This window comes from Stegodyphus dumicola, chromosome 2 (genome assembly GCF_044657685.1).
Source record: "Stegodyphus dumicola isolate Sdum_Otavi_A_Nest chromosome 2, ASM4465768v1".
Classification (NCBI taxonomy): Eukaryota; Metazoa; Arthropoda; class Arachnida; order Araneae; family Eresidae; genus Stegodyphus; species Stegodyphus dumicola.
Window position 1 is genome coordinate 17,627,129 of NC_140769.1, and position 21,593 is coordinate 17,648,721.

At 34.9% G+C, this 21,593-nt stretch overlaps 1 protein-coding gene across 4 annotated transcripts in view; it reads left to right on the forward strand.

Moving 5' to 3' along the window:
• LOC118184900 (carboxypeptidase D-like) overlaps positions 1–21,593 on the forward strand; it is a 150,516-nt gene that overhangs the window by 73,781 nt on the left and 55,142 nt on the right. For all 4 annotated transcript variants that reach the window (XM_035354630.2, XM_085810472.1, XM_035354629.2 and 1 more), the window contains exon 11: positions 3,043–3,151. In XM_035354630.2, coding sequence (XP_035210521.1) covers positions 3,043–3,151 — 109 coding nt within the window. The remainder of the gene's footprint in view (positions 1–3,042; positions 3,152–21,593) is intronic.

Consider the following 21,593-nt stretch of genomic DNA (forward strand, 5'->3'; position numbering starts at 1 on the left):
CAGAAACTCTAATAATAGAATGATTATCAGTAAAAGGGGCTAAACGTTTTAGTTTACTATTGGGGGCTACTGTTTCATCCTTAGATAAACTTTTTCACCCCTTGCAAAACATTCTGAACCCCTTCAAGCCGGGTAGCGAAAACGCGTGCCTTCCGTGAGCATCTCTCCAGGGCCGGGGGCTTTTTTGCTACTAAGCCTAAATCCATGAAATCTCCGAAGTATCAATGCATTGTTTAATAATGCTCTATAGAGTATTTAAACGGCTTTATAAATATTTTTATATATGTACTTTAATTACCTTATTTCTTGTTTAAATGCACATTTTACACATTTTATTTTAATTACTCACCATTTTATGACTTTTAACATTATACATCTGAAAACTAAATATATTACTTAAAATTCTCTTTTCGTATGAAAATTTTTAAAACAGGGATCTACACACAGTCCTACGTTACATTCCTTGAACTCGTAATAACTCATTTGCCGTTTTGGAGGATTTTTCCGGGAATGTGAACAAACGAAGCATCGTCGTCTCATTTTCTTATCAGTCTCTTCTGAACAAAGTTTTGGAAAATGTCTTTCAGTTAATCTTTCAAAATCAATATCAGAATTTCAGAATCAGTATCTGAAATATTTTGCATCATTTCTGCTATTTCATGCTCTGTTAAACATTTTGGACGCTTCGACATTGAAACGGTAAAAACAGAAAGAATTCACGTCTAACAAGATCTAATTATTTTCTAAAAACTGAACTGTAAACCGAAATACTCAACGCTCTAGCGCATATAAAACTTCTACTTACAATAAACAACTACCACGTGCGAATAAAGTGTGATTTAAAGAGACGTCATAAATCACGCCATTCGGAAACATTTAGTTCCCCGTTTGTTTATATAATCAAAAACACGTGTATGTGAGTCATGCTTCTCTCATTTCGAGTAGAAGGTCTAATCTACATGTATCTAAAACCATATGGACATACAGTGCCATCTTGTGGCAGAAATTATAGTTTGAAAAACGTTCCAAGGTAGTGGCACAAATACGTGACATTCGGTAGAAAACGCAACAATGCTCTGGCACACCTGCGTGTCGGCCGGTAGATAAGTGTGTTCGTTGCTGGCACGTATACGTGACAGTCGGCACGAAGGGGTTAAGATTGTTCTTGTCTGATTAAGAAAATCTCTGCTTACTCCAATTTATCTGTTACATACCATGATTTTTTGTAGCTAAGGTTTCTTGCATTATAGATGAATCTGAAAAGAAAACTTAAAACATGTAAAATATGCATAAAAATACAATTAAAAGAGTTAAAATGCTTTATTGTACTAAAAAGTTTCAGAGTCAATATTATCACAGTCTTTTTTTTAGTTCATTATAATACTCCTTTTCTGTGATACTAGGTTCTAGAGATTCAGGAATAAAATCCTTTAGGAAAGCAGGTGCAGTCCACCAAGTTATAATATAATTAAATATGTATAAGAGGATCAATGCTCACACCATGGTAAGCAAATCAGGTGGGTTATCTTTGCTATGACAGTGATGCCACGTAGCCTCAATTGTCAAGCTTTGTATCTCTTTCACACGGTTTGATTCAAATTGTTCCCATTTTTTACTTGGGCTCTGAATCCAGTATAAGATGACAACTCAAAAAAAATTTCTCTATATTTGTTTTTTGTCGATAATTGGCTTTAATAATTGGCTAATCTTGCAAGTAAAGCACCCATGAGCTCAAGTCTTGGTAATCTTGTTTAAAGGAGCCACTCTTGATTTTGAAGTTTCAGGATTGATTAATATTTCTTTCTCAACTTTTAACTTAACGTAAGCAACTGCTTCATAAGCCATAGTGCTAGCATCCGAAAATGTATGAATTTCCAATTCTGCATGTTGATCAATAAAAGAACCAAGTGTATATATATATATATATAGGAACCCATAACTTTTTAAGTTTCAAAACTTCTTTACACTACCGCATCCACTTCTCGTTTATATCAGGAGGTACAGCTTCATCCCAAGAAAGTTTTTTTTTTTTCCAGATCTGCTGGAACAGACGTTTGAAATGGATAGTAAAATTCATCTCGATACCTAACAGGATGAAGTTTTTTCCAACAGCCATTATTAGAAACCATTTAGTGTTCCTTTTCTGTTGGAGAAGTTCTAGTAAACTATTAATTTCCAAGGACAGGCAACCACTGCACAGATCCTACAAAAGAGCTTTGCTGAAAGCGAGAAAAAATGTATGAAAACTAAATAATATATAGAATGAGTCTAAATATTGAACAGATATAGAATAGAGATGAGACAGAGTGTAGCTACTTTAAAACAGGACTGTTTTTCAATGTAATTTTGAGTTTGTTGATAGCTGTTAACTGTTGCCTTCATTTTGTTTCACGTAATTTATTTGTATCATCTTTAGGTATTCATGTGCATAGAAATTGCAGATTATTCCACAAGAATTCTAATATCTCTTTGCATGTTGCAATTTCTCCCACATCTTGTATTCAAAACTGGTATAAACATTCTGGATTATTTTGGAGAGCAGAAGCTCTTATTTGAATGAGGCTCTAAACTGTATGATAAAGTTTGTCAATAATATTTAAACTCGGCTAAATGCTTTTGAAGTCCAGTTAAGTGAGCAACAATTTACTTTTTAATAAATGAAGAAGTAGCTTGAAAAAGACAGATTATACATCAAATATAAAGGTTGTGTTTACACGAAAGAAGTCTAGATTATTGGAAGTTAGAGCACAGCTGTAAATGCTATTTTTAAACTCCATTTGCTTGATATATGTTTATTTAAATTTCTTAGTAGTTGCAAGGAAAATTATCATTTTATTGCATTTGAAATGCAAATTGTATATTAATTGTGACTTTCACAGAAATAGAAAATTTGAGATTTGATTTTATATGAATGTTTTAAAAGTTTCTGCTAAAGATTTTTTTTTTTTTTTTTTTTTTATCATTTCTATTTTTGATGCTTTCCTGCAGTATGTTTTATTGACAAATTTTTAATTTTTTAAAATTTTGTAATTTTCCTTCAAGGTACAAAAAGCCAAAGACAAACCTCAAGTTGCTATTATTGGTGCTGTGCACAATGACCAACCGAGTGGGAGAGAAATTTGTGTGAGACTTGTACGACATCTCATATCAGGTTTGTGATATTTTGTTAGCTAAAGTTAACCTCATAATAGGTTTGCAAGTCATTAATTAATTACCTAATGTAATTAATTTTTCAGTAAGTATGAATGTTAATTATACATTAAAATATTATCATTTCCATCTGCTGCTTTTATTAATTCTGAAGCCTAGTAAAAACGTATCTTAGAGGATGTTGTGATTCTCTAGAATGCTAATAAAGTGGTTAAATAAGATGAAATAGTTTGAGAACTAGGTTTTTTCAAAGTATAGGGTATTTTATAATGTAGTAGTTTCATTTTAACATCTGTGAGCTAAACGTTTTTCTGTTCACTAATGAAGGAATGATACACTTACATTTTAATATGTGTTTGTGAGTTATCAGTTACTTATTGATTTGACTGAAAAAATTCATTATTTTACAATGAAATCCACTTGATGTCAGCTATTACAGAAAATCTTAATGTTTCTTCGAGTAGATCAAAATGTGGCCATTATTCACTGGTATGCAAAATTAAAAAACAATTTAGAATATTCAAGATTTTTGCAGTTGTATGAAAAGCAACAATCTATATTATATAGTCATCCTGGATGGAAGTAGTTAGGAAAGGCTAACAGCTAGTGGAACTCCAGATTACGCATTCAAATATTGCATAAGGCTTGTTTGTATATGTCGTTCTCCTCTTTGCATTATCTGTCTACTATGTGTGATGCACTGTGGCCGATGTTTTCAGTGATGAGATAGCTGAGAGATCAATGAGTTTATCAACTTGCATGACAACTTGTTACAAAGTAAACATCCAAAAATATTAAAAATATAAATTTGTAACATAAATTTTAATAGGCACATAATAGATTGTTTACATGCCACAGGGTTACACATTGCATTTCTGTAGAGGAAATATATACAGCTAAAAAGACTCACTTGCTAATGGAGGATATTATTTATATACTATATTTGTTTGATTAGAAGACATATATATGTTACCGGAAAAGTATGAAAAAAGTCATGACAAGGCTATTATTTAAAAGACATTCATATCTCAGATGTTATTTTGAAAAAGTAATGGAAGACTGCCATTAAAAATGTTTGTTTAAAATATGTTAAAAAAATTACTGAGATGGTCTTGGTATACCATAATAAATTTGTATACTCTGTCTAGCTGAGACTGAAAATTAATAAGATTTACCTGACAACAGGAAATAATTCAGAAAAAAATCATAGGTTTCATAACAATGCCCCTTTTTAATACCTTTTTGTTTTTTCTCCCAGGGCTCACAAAGATGGATAACAGTTCAATATTATTCCGTGTAAAATTTTTGTATTTGGTTGAAAGTTCTTTTAACATTCTGCCACATCCTTCACGTCCAGTAGCTAAATGAGTTTTGTGAAGTATGTGAAATAACTCAGTATCCATGACATAAAACTGTATAGTACTGATGCATACTTTAACAGGGTAAATAAATTTACTTTTGTTTTCCACAAATATAACATCCTTGTGATTTAGCAACCAGTAGCACCATGTTTCCATCTTTGTAATCATTTTGACCTTTTTTACATCATTTATTAACTGGTGGTAGGTAGTTTCAGTTATTCAAAACAAAACAGAATTGTATTTCATACTTTTTCAGTTTGTCATTTGGCTTTCTATAGAATGCGTAGGCAATGTTTGAAATGTTTAATTGTTTTTTACATTGCCATCCAATTTCCAGCATTCTATAAAATGCTTGGGTAATCAGTAGAGTGCAGGGTATCATACTTTGTCAGTAATATAAATTGTATTTTAGTTAGATTTAATTTTAAAATAATCTATGTGTGTAGAATTTGTTGCTTCTGAAAAATACATGGAATTGAATAAAATGGCATGAAGAAATTTCAAATTGCAACTTTTCTAATGTTGAATTTTTTTAAAAAATTTGAAACTAAGAAAAATCTAATTGGAAAAAAATTGCTTATGTAAAATTTAAAACTAAACAAAAAAGTAGCATTAAGATGGCATAAATCTCTACATACGTAGCGTATTCGGAAACTAAGTACCGTTTCATTCTAGCGCCGTCGCAGCGCTATGGTAGGCATCCCGCACATGCGCACTAGTCTTTCTTTTTCACTGACTTTCAATTGTCGCCATTTTGGTTGCTCTATGTTGTGTTTTCAGTTTGCTCTGCACATTCAAAATGTTTAAGACAATTAGTTCTCCCGCTGACTGTGAGATTCGTGCCGTGATTAAATTTTTGAACGCCAGGAATGTTAAACCGGCCGAAATTTATCGTCAGGTGACAGAAGTTTCCGTTGAATATGAGATAAGTGATGGAATGGTGAGAAAGTGGGTAAGAATGTTTAATGCAGGTCGAATAAATGTCCACACCGAAGCTCGGAGTGGTCGGCCTTCTGTTCTCACCGATGATTTGGTAAGGAAAGTTGATGAAGCAATTCATGAGAACAGACGCTTCACAATGACAACTCTTTCAGAGGCATTTCCACAAATTTCATGTACTGTTTTGTTCAAAATTGCGTCTGACCGCTTGAATTATCGCAAACTGTGTTCCCGATGGGTTCCAAAAATGCTCACTGATCTTCACAAAACAAAGCGGCTTGGCAGTGCCCTGACATTTCTCACGCGGTACAGTGATGAGGGAGAAAACTTTTTTAACCAAATTGTGACAGGTGATGAAACTTGGGTGTGTCATTTCACACCAGAATCGAAACAACAATTGATGGAGTGGAGACACACTCATTCTCCGAAAAAATAAAAGTTCAAAGTGAATTTCTTCCCAGAGGTGAAACCATTAATGCGGCACGATATTGTGAGACTTTAACAAAACTAAAGCGTGCCATTCAAAACAAACGAAGAGAAATGCTCATTAAAGGAATTGTGTTACTCCATGACAATGCTCGGCTCCATACTGCTGGTGTCGCTCAATCGTTAATTCGACAGTTTCATTGGGAGCAGTTCAATCACCCGCCGACTATCACTTGTTCCTGCACATGAAGCGTGAGCTTGGTGGCAAGCGCTTTGGATCTGATGATGACACGAAAAATGCTGTGGAGTCGTCGTTATCGAAACTGTTGGGAAGTTTCTTTGACGATGGTATACAAAAACTGGTCACCTGCTATGGCAAGTGTTTCATCATTGGCGGAAACTATGTTGAAAAATAGTTTAAGACATGTATTGTCATGTAAAAATAAAATTCGATTCGAAAAAATTGTTTTACTTTTTTTTTTTTTTTTTTTTTTTTTTTTTTTTTTTTTTTTTTTCAAAACGGTACTTTTAAAACGGTACGGTTTCCGAATACGCCTCGTATAATAAAAGAAAGAGTCTGTCTGTGTGTGTCTTTCGTTCATGCAGCGCGTAAGCTAATAGACCCACGGCTACGAAATTTGCTACCTAAGTGCATCTAGACAAGAGTCAGTGCACCTGGAAGCGATTTTTTCCAAATTTGAATTAGAATTTTTTTTATTTTATGTTTTGTGACGAAATCACGTCACTTTGAGACATAATGGGCTATAGGAAAGCGAGATTTTACTCTACACACTCCATTTTCACATCGTCATGAAACGCAGGCACTTAGCTATTTTACAAACTTAAAATAAATTTCGTGTTTCAATAAATCAATTAGATACGAATTTATTTAACAAAGTGAGCTTAACACCTTTTCAACGGAATTTTTTCTAGAAAAGTTTATTTTTAAAAATGTACAGTTTATTTTTCTTTGATTTTTGGACACGTTAAACTTTTATCCTTGCGACTGCTTTTACAAAACGAATTTTGAAAAAATTATAATATTTTGTTTTTTAAAATTTTTTTAAATGAAGCTTTACGAGTACACTTCTCACATCTTACATCTTTAAAAATGTGATTTTGGCAACAATTTCCCTGTCTTGTTGTTGTTGATAGATTTTTGATGAAATCGCATCATTTTGAATAGTTTCATTCTATTAGAAATATGGGTTTGGCAACAATTTTTCCATCGTATTTCTATGTCACTGTTTTAAGAGATTGGCATATTCCATTGTCATATTTATATATATATAATACATTTTTATTGATATTTTTTGATAAAGTTGTTCTGTAGAGTAAAAATTCTGCGAGGAATTTTATGGGTTTTAAGTTGCTTTCATGTTATTTTTTTCTTATTTCACTGTTTGTAAGATATTGAAAAATTTTGCATGATTTTTTTTCTTCAATGGAAAGTTGATTAATTTTTTAATAGGATAATTAATATTTGTATTAAGGGATATAGCTTATTTCATTCTAATTTTTTTCTCTAGAAAATATAAGATAAAATATCATTACTTTGCTTTTCAGATTTTTGTTTTTGTTTTTTTGTATTCTTTTACGTTATTTATTGCTCATTTCACTGTTTTTAAGATATTGAAAAGTTTTGAGTGATTTTTTAGGAAACAAAGTTCTTAACCTCCTTTATACCATTTGAGTTCTTAAGATTTTGCAAAAGGAAGTTGGTTAATTTATTTATTAGGATAATTAATATTTGTATTAAGGGATATTGCTTATTTCATTGCAATTTTGTTATACATAATAACTTTTTTTATGAAGTTGTTCTGCAGAGTAAAATTCTACACAGTTTTTTAATTTAATGTCTGGTGTTCCCTTCAGCCATTTTTCCGGTTCATTTAAAAGCCAGACGAAGGCTGGCAGCGAAGCTGCTAGTTTTGAATAAAACATTTTCAGCTTTATTCAAAATTTAATTTAAGGTTGCTTTTTTGCCTAATTGTAAACAAGAAAAAACTATTTTCAGTTTAGATTGCATTTTAGGAATTCTGATTACTGAAATATTTTTTAATCAAGGTGTGATGTATTCTAAAAATGTATTTCTGAGAATTTTGTAAATACAAATACATTGGCAATATGTGTATATTCAGTATATTGTCTAATTTTTAATATTACCTACTCATCAAAAATAAAGGATTTTGGCAGAAATAAAAGTTAACTAAAAAAGTTGGAAAACAGTTTTACAGAAGCATTTTTAAATTACCGTGTTCGCCAAATGGTTAATCTCAAATATTAAAGTATGGAAACTTAAAAAAGATTTCCCCATGTTTTGTAACAAATCTTTCTTTAACCCTCTGAGCAGCGCAGGATTTTAGATCCCTCATGAAGACTGGTATTTAAATAGCATTTATTAATTGAGTTTATATATATAGTTCCCCCCACGGGCCACCAAAAATTGTTTACGTTCCTGTGTTAGAATGGCGCTGAAATGGATGACGTAGTTTCGATTTTAAATATCCTTAATAAATTGAATGACTCACGGTCTATTTAAACCAAACTGAATACATTTAATAATAAAACATTATACGTAAACATATGCTTTAAGCGACCAAATTCTATGAACGACAAATCTCAAAAGCATGTTGTTAACACAGGGCAACGAAAAGGTAGAAATTAATTCCATAGGCGTGGAAGTGAATATACTCCCACCCTATCAGGTTTAGTCCTGATACACAGGCAAAGGTTAAAGTTTATTAATTGGTCTTTTGAAGAAACCAGTTTTAGTTTTGACTGTAGCTACGCAAACTAAGCCGTCCTTGCCCGGATGGAAATCGATGATCCATCCTATAAGCCAAGCTAAAGGTGGAGATCCATCTTCAATGACAAGAACCAATGTGTCTACCTTCAAGTTGGGTTTGGTGTGCTGCCACTTGGATCTTTGCTGAAGAGAAGTCAAGTATTCCCTTTTCCAGCGATTCGAAAATCTGCGACGTAGATTCTGTACAAGTTTCCACCTAGAACTCCTTGTGCGAATAGACTGATGTGTCTCTGGAAAGGAAGTCTAAGTATCACCTGTAATTAAATGAGAAGGGGTTAAAACATTAACAGAGTCAATATCAGAATCATTCACGTAAGTAAGTGGACATGAATTCAAAATAGCCTCGATCCTGCGAGAGTCTCTTTCAATACTCTTCTCAGATGAAATTTCGCTGAGCGAATGCCGGCTTCCCATATTCCTCCGAAGTGGGGTGAAGTAGGCGGTATAAAATGCCATTCAATAGATGACTTAGTTAGTTCTCGAGAAACCGATTCTGTTGCATACAAGGAAGACCAAATCTGATTTAGTTCTTGTAGTTTTCGGCATGCTCTCACAAAACTGGTACCGTTGTCACTGTAAATGTGCCATGGTGCACTGCGACGTGAAATGAAGCATCTAAGTGCCGCGATGAACAAGTCTGCCGTCAGGTCACTGACTGCCTCTATATGTACAGCTTTGGTCGACAAGCAAACAAACAGAGCTATATAACTTTTCGTTGTTTTAGAATCACGACCCTTATTAAATTTCATAGTAATAGGACCAGCAGAATCCACACCAGATGCGAAAAAAGGTCGTTCCAAAGTCACACGAAATTCAGGTAAGTCACCCATCAATTGCGGAGTTGAAGCAGCTTTAAATCGATGACATATTAAGCAATGGTTGACACAACTGCGTATCAGTCTCTTCCCCCCAATTATCCAGTAAGATTGCCTGATGAGGTGTGATAGAAAAGAAGGACCAGCATGAAGGTGAGTAATATGAAGTTCTTTCACTAGTAATTCGTTAAATTTATGTCGAGAAGGAAGTATGACAGGATGTTTGATGTTAAATGCTAAAGATGAATTTCGAAGACGTCCTCCCACCCGTAAGAGACCATCTTTATCTACGAATGGATATAGAGAACATAGTTGGCTCTTCTTGGGTAAAGGTTTAGCTTCCTTAATACATTGCAAATCATCTTCAAAATAATGATTCTGAATCCAACGAATAATGAACTTTTCTGCTACTCGAATCTCTAGAAATGTTAGCAGCATAAGGCAGCTGGAGTTAATACCACTACGTCAAATGTTCTGAGTAACATGATGCGTCTTGCAATTAGTAATAAATCTTTCACAGTAAGCCAGAATATGAACAATTCTGCAACAAGAAGAATAATGCTTCAACAAATTAGCTAATAAATCATTCGATTCACGTATATGAGAAATAAAAATAGGATCAGATCTTTGTTCAGCCTTTACTTCAATATCATCTTCAGATCTTAATTCATATTTAGGCCATTTTCCCTCTTCCTGACGCAACCATGGTGGACCATCCACCACAGAAAACAATTTGGTAGGAGTTGAGTGTTCAATACCACGAGAAACAACATCTGCAGGATTTTGTTTAGAAGGAACATGATTTCAATGTTTAATAGGTATCACTTCTATGATTTGAGATGTTCTGTTTGCCACAGAAGTTTTCCACTTACTTGGATGAGCGGATAGCCAAGACAGAACTACCTTGGAATCCGTCCACGCATAGATTTCGAAATTAAACTTCTTTAAAATGTTTCAACAGAGATCGCATTAATCTGCTCAACAAATACGCAGCACAGAGTTCTAATTAAGGAATGGATACTTGCTTTATAGGCGCGACTTTAGTCTTTGATATCAAAAGATTAACCTTAACTGTACTATTGCATTTTTGACGACAGTAGGTGGCTGCTGCATAGTCCTGCGAAGATGCATCACAAAATCCATGTAGTTGGATAACACTGTCCGTAGTAAGTATGACACATCTCGGAATTTCACAATTATTGATTTGACTGAATGTCTCTTGAAATTTAAACCAATCATCTGAGATATGTTGGGGAACAACTGAATCCCAGTCGCCTTTAACTAACCATAGCTTTTGATAGAATATTTTAATCAATATAGTGCAAGGAGATAGGAGACCTAAAGGATCGAAAATGCAAGCAGATTCTGCCAATATGCGTCTCTTTGTTATAGGTGTGTTGATGTGCAGTGTAGCTTTAAAACTAAAGGTATCAGTAGTTGAATTCCAAAAAAGTCCTAAGACTTTCGAACTCGAATTAGGAGATATCTCGAAATCAGAATTCAATGAACAATGTTCCTTAAATTCAGCTAAGAATTCTACAGAATTTGAATTTCACTTCCTCAAATCAAAACCACGTGCATATAAAATTGAATATATTTTCTTGCAGACAGATACTGCATCATCAACTGTATTTGCACCCGACAATAAGTCGTCCATATACATATCCTCTTGCAATATATGAGATACATCTGATTCCTCTTTAGAATCTAAAGCTATCTGCTTCAGACATCGAGTTGCTAAAAATGAAGCAGAGGCCATACGTCACTGTTTTCACCTTGTACGTGTGCATTTCATCACTAGAATTGTATCGCCAAAGTATCAATTGATAATTCTGATCTTCAGGGGCTACCATCACCTGATGATACATCTTCTCCACATCGGCTGTGAAAACAATTTTGGAAAATCGAAAATTAATCAAAATCTCAAAAATATCTCTTTGTAATTTCGGACCTACTCCTAAAAGAGAATTCAATGATATACCGTTTTCAGATTTACAGGACGCATCAAAAACTACTCATAATTTTGTCATTGTGCTAGAAGGTTTAATGACCGCATTATGAGGAAGCTAAAACTTTTCTGTATCCGATATGTTAGATAAATCATTATTAATCACAGCCATATGCCCTAACTGTTCATATTCATGTATAAAATCTTTATACTGTTTTTCAAATTCCGGATTATCTTTGAATTTTCGTTCCATGGAATGCAACGTAGAAATTGCTGCTGGTTTTGAATCACCCAACTTCAAATGTGATTTATAAAATGGAAGTTTTACAACAAATTGCCCATCTGAATTAACAGAATGAGTGTTTTGAAAATGTGATTCACAATATTCTTCCTCAGGTGTCAGAAATTCCTTCTTCCCAACATCGACAATATCCTCCATTTCCCAGAAACGCTTAAGTTCATAGTCAATATTTATATTATCTTCTAGCTTTATGAAGTGTGAATTTGCTGTTTTGGGGCCTTCCATATTACTTCCGACCTTCCCAGCAATCACCCAACCGAAAATTGTATTTTGAGCTACTGGCTCATTTTTCGGACCATATATTTGGCCACATCTTAAAACGGAGAAAAAATAATCAGCTCCTAAAATCAAATCAATTTCTTTGGATTGAGCAAAATTCAGATCCGCTAACGGAATAGATTAAATGTATTCTATATGCTTTACATTAATGACTTGTTCCGGCAATGGCAAAGTTAACCTATCCAAAATGTATGCATTAACATCAATTATTCCATTATTTAACCTTGACCGAACTTTTGAACTAACAAAGCCGCGAATCTTGGAAGCTGGCACTCCACCAGTTCCACACAAAAGTAACCTTTGATTCGTTCTTTTTAATCCTAATCTTCGAACAGCTCATTCAGAAATAAAAGAACTTTCACTTCCGGAATCCAATAATAATTTAATTTCGATAGTTTCGCCACTGGATGAAAATGCGAGTGCGAGAACCGTAGGCAAAATCGCCGAGTTGCAATTTTGAATCATATTACTGACAACTACCTGACCTTGACCCTTGCATGATTTATTCGAAATTCTCTCTGGAGTGCTTTTGTTTTCATTTGGTGCTGTTAAAAGCTGTACGTTGTTAGCTTTTTCATGCAACAGACTATTATGTGTTTTTGAATTACACAAATTACACTTTAACTATGAATTACAGTTTTTGATTAGATGTGAATTTAAACATAAAAAACACAATCCTTGTTTTCTTACAAAGTTCTTTCTAGCAGTAACATCCAAATTCTTAAATTTATCGCATTTATATAAGGCATGAAGGCCATTACATTTCGAACATTTACTAAATTTATTAATTCGTATTACTAAATTTAGAATTCTGTAACGTATAAGAACTAACATTACTATTTTTATGAACGACTTTAGCTTCTGTTTCTTTATTTATGATAATTTCGAGAGAAGAACACCTTAAATTTAAAAATTCAGAAAATGATTCCAGTGTAGGGAAATCATCTTCCACTGTTTTCTGTGCCCATAACTTTTGAGTTTCTGAATCTACCTTTTGAGCAACATAAATATTAACCATGGATCCCTAGAAGTTGCTTTGCCACCAAGAGCTTTTAAACCTCTGATAACTTCATCTGAAGTATCATCTAATTGCTGCAAATTAACATTATCAACCTGTGATATACATTTTTGATCTAGAAATGTTTTAATTAACGATTGTACTATTTATTTCTTTTTATCATACTTAGCGAGCAATTTTGCCTGTGCTTCTTCATAAGAATTATTTGATAACGGAATATGTTTAATTATAGAAGCTGGTTCATCAGCAAGTGATCCGATCAAATACTGAAATTTCTGTATATTCGATAAAGAAGTATTATGCACTGTTGCAACAAATAAATCTTTAAAATTCATCCAGTCATTAAAGTTACCTTAAAAAATAGGAATATTCAACTTCGGTAACTTAAAGTTACTAATATTAGAATTTTCTAAAACATTTGCAACATTAGCCACATTCAATAAATCGAACAAATTTTGATACTGAAGTTTCAAACTAAAATACTTCGATTCAGAATCTTCAATTTCTGACTGTTCTTCTGTTAATTGGAAATAAAATTTATCAAAATCTGAAAAAATCCTTTCCAAGCACTCCAGATACAAAATTACTTTATTCTTAGATAAATCGGAAGTAATACTATTCTGAAGCCTTGGGAAGGCCGTTTTTGCCCTACCACGCAATCTAATTATAGTAGCTTGTTCCATAATAAGTAATCGAAGTATTCAAGTTCAAAATGAAAACCAATACAAAATATATATAAAACTTCAAGAATCAAATTCAGATGTAAATTGAAATAAAAAGCACTTATCTGTATTTGAACTGCTGACGGATTCCCAATCTCGCCGCCGTGCCTCCAAAAGTTGTTTACGTTCCTGTGTTAGAATGGCACCGAAATAGATGACGTAGTTTCGATTTTAAATATCCTTAATAAATTCAATGACTCTCGGTCTATTTAAACCAAATTGAATAGATTTAATAATAAAACATTATACATAAATATTTAGTAATAATTCAGCAATACAGATAAGCTATAAAATAAGGGTTACAACCGTTACAGGTTAGCTATGCTTTTAGCGACCGAATTCTACGAACAACAAATCTCAAAAGCGTGTTGCCAACGCAGGGCAACGAAAAGGTGGAAATTAATTTGATAGGCGTGGAAGTGAACAATATAATTACTTATTTTAGTCTGTATTTTCATAAACTTACATTCATTATTAAAGAACGTAAGAAAACAAAATATCTTAAATTTTAAGTTAATATATGCCCAGTAGCAAAACTTCTGATGACCGGATAAAGCCAGTCATGACGCTCAGAGTGTTAATATGCTTTATAGTCACCTCTGATAAAAATCCAAACCTCTCATTGTAAGGATCTTAAATTTTACTAACGTTTATTTTATTTTAAATCTTTACTATCACTTCTTATTTTCTACTTCCGGCCAGAATTAAAAGCTTTAACTTAGTTATGCAAATTTGTCTTGCGAACGCCAAGTAAAGTTGTGGCTTTTTGCCAAGCAAGAGAGAGGAAGGAGTTAGTAGAAGCAGGCCGCTTGCCTTAGCAGTTTTACTCGGTTGCTGGTTGCCTGCAAGGCCAGAGGTTTAATCCTCTTGATAATTTTAAACGTATCGTAGTGTTAACAGTTCTCTGTACTACATACGGCCTTTCTGTTAATATACGGCCAATCTTCGAGTAGACCCTTGTTTATTAATCCAAAGTTAGTTTAGTTAGAATTTAGTTAATATTTTTATATTCTTGCGTTCAGACCACAAGTGGTTGGTCTCTGTATTCCGAAGTCCGGAAATCATTGTGAAGAGAGAAAAATAAAGGGTTTCGTATACCCTTCCTGTGTGTTTTGTTTACTTCCCACATTTATTGAACATAGCTTTAGTAAGCTCCCTGTTCCGAGTCAGGTCATGTAATGTTCCCGAAGCAAGTAAGAAGGAACACTGAACCTGATAGTGGCGCCCGACGAAGAAGAATAACCATGGCTAAGTTTCAAGAAGAACCTGTGCTGCCTGCAGAAGCGGCTCAGAATCCAGAAATGCCAGCTGCCGCCCTGGAAGGATTTAATTACATCGTCCAGACCATGCACGCAGCGATAAAACCAGAAGCAATATTTAATGGAAACTCACCGGTAACCAGTTTTTTGGAAAAATTGGAGGACCACTTCATGATGTATGAGTTCCAGAAAGTCACCTTAGCTACCAACGCTTTGAGGGGCCAAGCGCTTAATTGGTTCAAATGTATAGGCAGAAGTCTCATGGGTCAAGCGGGAAGTCCCACCTATACTTACGAAAATTTCAAGACTGCCCTAGTAAAAGCCTTCCCTGTCGTAAGGGATCATGCAAAATTAGAAGCGGAACTTTTCAGCATATACCAGAAATGAATTGAAAATCTCTCAAGCTTTATTTTAAGAAAAATTCACGTCTTCAAACTCTTGTATGGAAACCGTCCGGATCCTGAGATAATTCAAGTGATTTTGCCGAGGTTACTTTCCCAAGTACAAGACTTTATTGAATTAAGGAATCCGACTACACTGGAAAAGTTATTTGAGCTAGCAATCCAGTTTGAAAGTAGAAGAACGGCGGACATTAAAAGAAGACGCCAATATGAGCAACGAAACCAATTTGGTGCGCCAAGACCACAGCAAAGTCAAGCACACGGCTACGGAAGCAAAGCGAATCAGTGGGCAAGGAAACCCGAGCATCCAAAAACAGCCGGCGAATGTCGACAGTTCAATAGCAATCCAGAAAAAAAGTCTGAAGGCCAGTGGAAAAAGAAGGAAAGCATGGAAAGGAAAAACAAGATTTAAACTAAAACGGATTTCTGCTGACAGGAGGGTGCAGAAATCCGAAGGCCAAAAAACCCCTCTTCCTTCAAGTTAAATACAGTAATTGTGAAAAATTTGACTCTTCCAAAGATTCAAGTGTTGGTGAATAACATTCCAGCCACCGCACTCCTGGATACAGGCGCGCAGTGTTCCTGTGTGGCTGAAGATTTTTTTAGGAAGTATTTTCGGAAATACCGCATATATAATTCGGATAATACGACAGTGTTAGCTGCGCAGGGAGAAAGATGTAAGTGCATAGGTAAATTACCGCTATACGTTCGTATCAAGGACAAACAAGTAAAAATTATGTTTTTTATAGTAAAGAATCTGCAAGCACATATCATCTTAGGAATAGATTTTCTTTCAGAGGCAGAAGCAACACTGGATTTTAACGAAGCGTCCCTTAAGCTGACGATGAAACCAGTTCGAGAAGAGAAAACAGAACCACCAATGTTAAACCTTGACCACATGCCTAAGGAAGAGCAACAAAAAATCCGACAAGTGGTAAGTGAATTTGCTTCGTTATTTAGTGATATTCCAGGATTTACTCAAGTTACTAACCATAGTATCAACACCGGAGATTCACTGCCAGTTCGCCACAAACCATACCGGTATGATAAGAATAAAGAAAAAATTATAGAGTGGCACATTAGAGATATGTTACGTAAAAAGATCATAACGCCCATCTCAAGTAGTTATGCTAGCCCGGTGGTTTTATGTAAGAAAAACAATGCCCATCCAGTAACACATCCAAAAAGGAGGCGTTTTGCGATTGACTATCGTAAATTAAACTCCATGACTAAATATCCAGTACATCCGTTACCTATTATTGAAGAAATTCTAAGGAACATAACGTCTACCAAATACATGACGACTTTAGACTTAACGACTGGTTATTTTCAAATAGGGGTTAAACCGGAAGACGTGCCTAAGACTGCTTTTATAACCAAGTCTGGCACTTATGCATTCCTGCGTATGCCATTTGGCCTTTCAGGGGCACCGGCAACATTTCAGCGATGTATGGACATAGTGCTCAGGCCTGTTCTTGGAAAGTCCACATTTATCTATTTAGACGATATCATTATTACTAGTGATAATCTGGATCAACATGTACAGGATTTAAGACAGGTGTTTTCATTATTAAATGAGGCCGGTCTAAAAGTTAATGTCGAAAAGTGCAAATTTGCAGCCCCTGAATTAAAATACTTAGGTTATAAAATATCTCAGAAAGGAATCGAGACAGACGAATCAAAAGTAATCGCTGTGCAAAAGTATCCGCCGCCAAATACGGCGAAGAAGCTCTCTTCTTTTCTAGGACTTTGTTCATATTATAGGTCCTTTATAAAAGATTTTGCAGCTATTGCTGAACCATTGTTAAAATTAAAAAGGAAAAAGGCAAGATTCTCGTGGACAGCCGAAGCCAATAGTGCTTTCGAAAAATTAAAGCAAGCATTAACGCAAGCCCCAGTTTTGAAATTTCCTGAAAAAGATGAAAATTTAGAAATTTCAGCGGATGCTTCGGATAATGCGGTAGGAGCGGTACTTTCACAAAATCAGCAGCCCGTGGCATTTTTTAGTCGAACTTTAAATCAAACACAAAGAAATTATTCCGCGACCGAGAGAGAGGCACTTGCAGTTCTGTTAGCAGTGCAAAAGTTCCGAGTCTATTTTGGAAGGGCGCCAATAACAGTGTATTCTGATCATGCGGCGGTAACTAGATTGTACTCAGGGAAAAACTTATCTCTAAGGTTAATAAGATGGGCACTCAAGTTACAAGAGTATAATCTGGTAATCAAGCACACCCCCGGAAAGTAAAATATCGTAGCAGATGCCCTATCCAGAATAAAAATAGATGAAGAAGGTAATACTGTAAAGGTGGCAATGCTCACAGCATGTACAATAAATTCCCGAGAAACTGTAATAACCGAACTGGGTAAGGATCCTGAATTTAGAAACATTTATGAGTATTTAAAGGATCCTGAAAATTTTAGCCACCAAGATATTGTGGCGATAAGAAATAGGGCGGCCCATTACGAACTAATAGATGATCTATTATTTTATACAAAAACTACAAATTCCAACAACGAATTTCGACCTGTTATCCCAGCTAGTCTTAGATTAAATATCCTGCAGAAGTTACACGACAGCGCATTAGCTTCTCATGCTGGTATTCGAAAAACTATCCCGCGTACGCAAGGCAGTCTATTTTACTGAACTGCAAAAGTTAACAAGGGCGTATGTCCAGTCCTGCCCAACATGTCAAGCAGTTAATTATATTAATTTCCGCCCGGCCGGGTTTCTAAATAGTATTAAATCCGAATTTCCAAATGAAATAATTGGCAGATTTTATGGGCCCTTTCCCAAAAAGTCAGTTAAATAAAAGTCGCTATCTCCTTGTTATGGTTGATCATTTTAGTAAATGGACCGAAATTGTTCCCTTAAAACGAGCCTCCGCGAAATTAGTTACTGATTCTATTTTAAATAAATATATTTTAAAATATGGGGCGCCCCTAAAAGTTATATCGGATAATGGTCCTCAATTTATAAGTAATGTATTTGAAGACATGTGCCAAAAACTGGGCATACGTCATTTAAAAATGGTCCCGTATTGGCCGCAATCAAATATAGCGGAACGGGTCAATAGAAATATAGTGAAAATTATCCGTAGTTATGTTAAAAATTTTCATAAAAGCTGGGATAACTATGTCAATGAATTTGCTTTCGCCCTTAGGACCGCAAAACATGATACAACGGGCAAAACTCCTGCTGAGTTATTTTTAGGCAGAAAGATTATAACGCCGTTAGATAAATTATTTTATGTGCAACAAAGAGCCCCAGAATTTAAAATGGGTGATATAGAAAAACTAATTAAAGAAGCAAAAAAGAACACTGAAGTAGCACAAAGAAAACAGAAGCTCTATTATGATATGAAACGATGGGGAGTAACTTATAAAGTAGGAGATGAAGTATTAAAAATCAAGCATTCACTTTCTTCAGCACCAGAAGATAAAACCGCCAAATTTTTTCCACGATTTGAAGGACCATATGTCATAGAAAAAATAACTCAGGCTGTAGTGGTGTTAAAAGCCAGGAATGGTGAAACATGCTCCGCAAACATTGACCAGATAAAACCATACTATGACCGTAATAAAATGCAAATATTTAAAGATCTTTTGCAGGATCTGGCACGGCAGGCACTGCAGGCACAAGCTCCAGAAGTGGAACAACGACAAGCACAAGGGCAAGCCATTAGGAGGCAGGAGCAATTGAAAAGAAAGTTTCCCCGTTGGAAAATTGAAGGTAACAAGAAAAAGAAGCCGTTCCACCGACCAGAAAAGAGATTGCACGACCACCCCCAGAATGAAGAAGGGAGAAGTACGACGAATGCAAAGAGAGCCAGGAGAAATAACGGCAACTATAACCCGGCTCCCAAATGGAAGATCTACCCATCGGACAGGACTCTACGCAGCAGATGTCGACGAATTGCGGAAGGAACACCAGCGGTGGAGGCAAAGATAAAAGGAAAATTTGAACGGCCAGCAACGAGATCCAAGCAGAGATGAGAGAGAAGTGTCCCGGTTCCGCCAAGACCAGCTGCCATCAAACGGCCAAGACCACAGGGAGAGGCGAAAAAGAAGGTCTTCAAGGGTGACCGAACTGGAGGGAAAAGAAAGTTCATAGAGGAAGGAACTGAAGGGCGAGCCCACAACACGAGAAGGAAGATAAACCAAACGCTAATCTTTGCTACCTTCCAGGACTGGGCAGAAAAAAGAATGTCCGAATATCACAAAGATAAGTAAAACTTTATGTTACTTTGCAACCTTAAGTTAATCTTTCATTCTTACTGCAAGTGGCAGAATTCAAGACGTTTTACCTCATGTGAGGTCTACCTTTATCGCCAAAAAGGCGAGTAATGAGTTGTTACCTATTTTGGTATTATGTTTTTCAATTACTCGCGAGTAAAACTAAAGTTTATGTATAATAGGAATGTGTAAATACTTGAATATTGTAAAAGTTATTGTATAAAATTTTATTTAAAAGATTCTGGCAAGAAAGAAGTTTTAGTCTGAAAGACTTTTGAAATGTAGTATTTCAATGTAGAAGAATTGGCACTTGCTTGGAAAAGAATAGAAGTTAACAATGTACTACTAATGCATGTTTTAAAATGCGTAAAATTAACGGCATGTTAATATGTTCTTATATACAATGTGAACTGTTATTTTAAACGTTAAGAAATACTGTGATATGTTAAAAGTGAAAGTAATGCCAAAAAATTTTAAACTTATTCGTGTGACTGTAAAAAGAGAAAATTATTGTGAATATGTGTTAAAGGTTGAATGAATGTAGTTAGGCTCTCTGACGCTACACTTCAGAGTTAGCCACTTTCAGAATAGTACCTCAGGGTTTAGAGTTGAATATAAGGTGTGTTATGAGGTCTTGTTATGTTGAATTTTAACACGTTAGTGTTTTGATTGCAGGCGGTAGTGTTGAACACTTGTACATAAACACATTCGTGTTTGGTGTTTTCTTTTACAACACATGTCAGAGAGCACGGGGAGAGAATTAAATAAAGTCATGAATAAAATAAGAATGTTAAGAGAAATATAAATATTCATGTTACTTGCCATTTAATTGTGTAACATTTCATTAAATTAGTTTTCCTTCCAGCTGGAAGGAACCAGATTTCAACTAGAAACTCCCGTTTAGATGCAGTACAGATGAAAAGTAATTGTCCATGGAATTGATAATGTAAAAACGATTTTTTTTTTTTTTAAATTTCTAGTTTCTAGTGAGAAATGTTTGTAAAAGATTGGCCTCGCGTTAGATTCTAGAGCTAAAAATTTTCAACGAGGTCGTTTTAGACCTCAGTTTCAAACTAATTAACTCTGGCGGGAAGTATGTAAGGATCTTAAGTTTTACTAACGTTTATTTTATTTTAAATCTTTACTATCACTTCTTATTTTCTACTTCCGGCCAGAATTAAAAGCTTTAACTTAGTTATGCAAATTTGTCTTGCGAACGCCAAGTACTTAAGTTGTGGCTTTTTGCCAAGCAAGAGAGAGGAGGGAGTTAGTAGAAGCAGGCCGCTTGCCTTAGCAGTTTTACTCGGTTGCTGGTTGCCTGCAAGGCCAGATGTTTAATCCTCTTGATAATTTTAAATGTATCGTAGTGTTAACAGTTCTCTGTACTACATACGGCCTTTCTGTTAATATACGGCCAATCTTCGAGTTGACCCTTGTTTATTAATCCAAAGTTAGTTTTGTTAGAATTTAGTTAATATTTTTATATTCTTACGTTCAGACCACAAGTGGTTGGTCTCTGTATTCCGAAGTCCGGAAATCATTGTGAAGAGAGAAAAATAAAGGGTTTCGTATACCCTTCCTGTGTGTTTTGTCTACTTCCCACATTTATTGAACATAGCTTTAGTAAGCTCCCTGTTCCGAGTCAGGTCATGTAATGTTCCCGAAGCAAGTAAGGAGGAACACTGAACCTGATAACATATTGTTGTCAGAGAATGTTCCAAAATGTTAATCCAAATTGTTAGTTTTATGGAATTCCATGCCACTCTTCTGAAAGTGCACATTCACTTCCTGGAAAGCCCATTTGCATGCATTTGGCATGCTGGAATTTGGTGATGTTACACGTTCTCGATTTAGTTCAAATCTTGTGAATAAGCTGTTTAATCTATTTGTGTGATATCCTCTAATTTCAAGTATTCTGACCACAGAGATGCT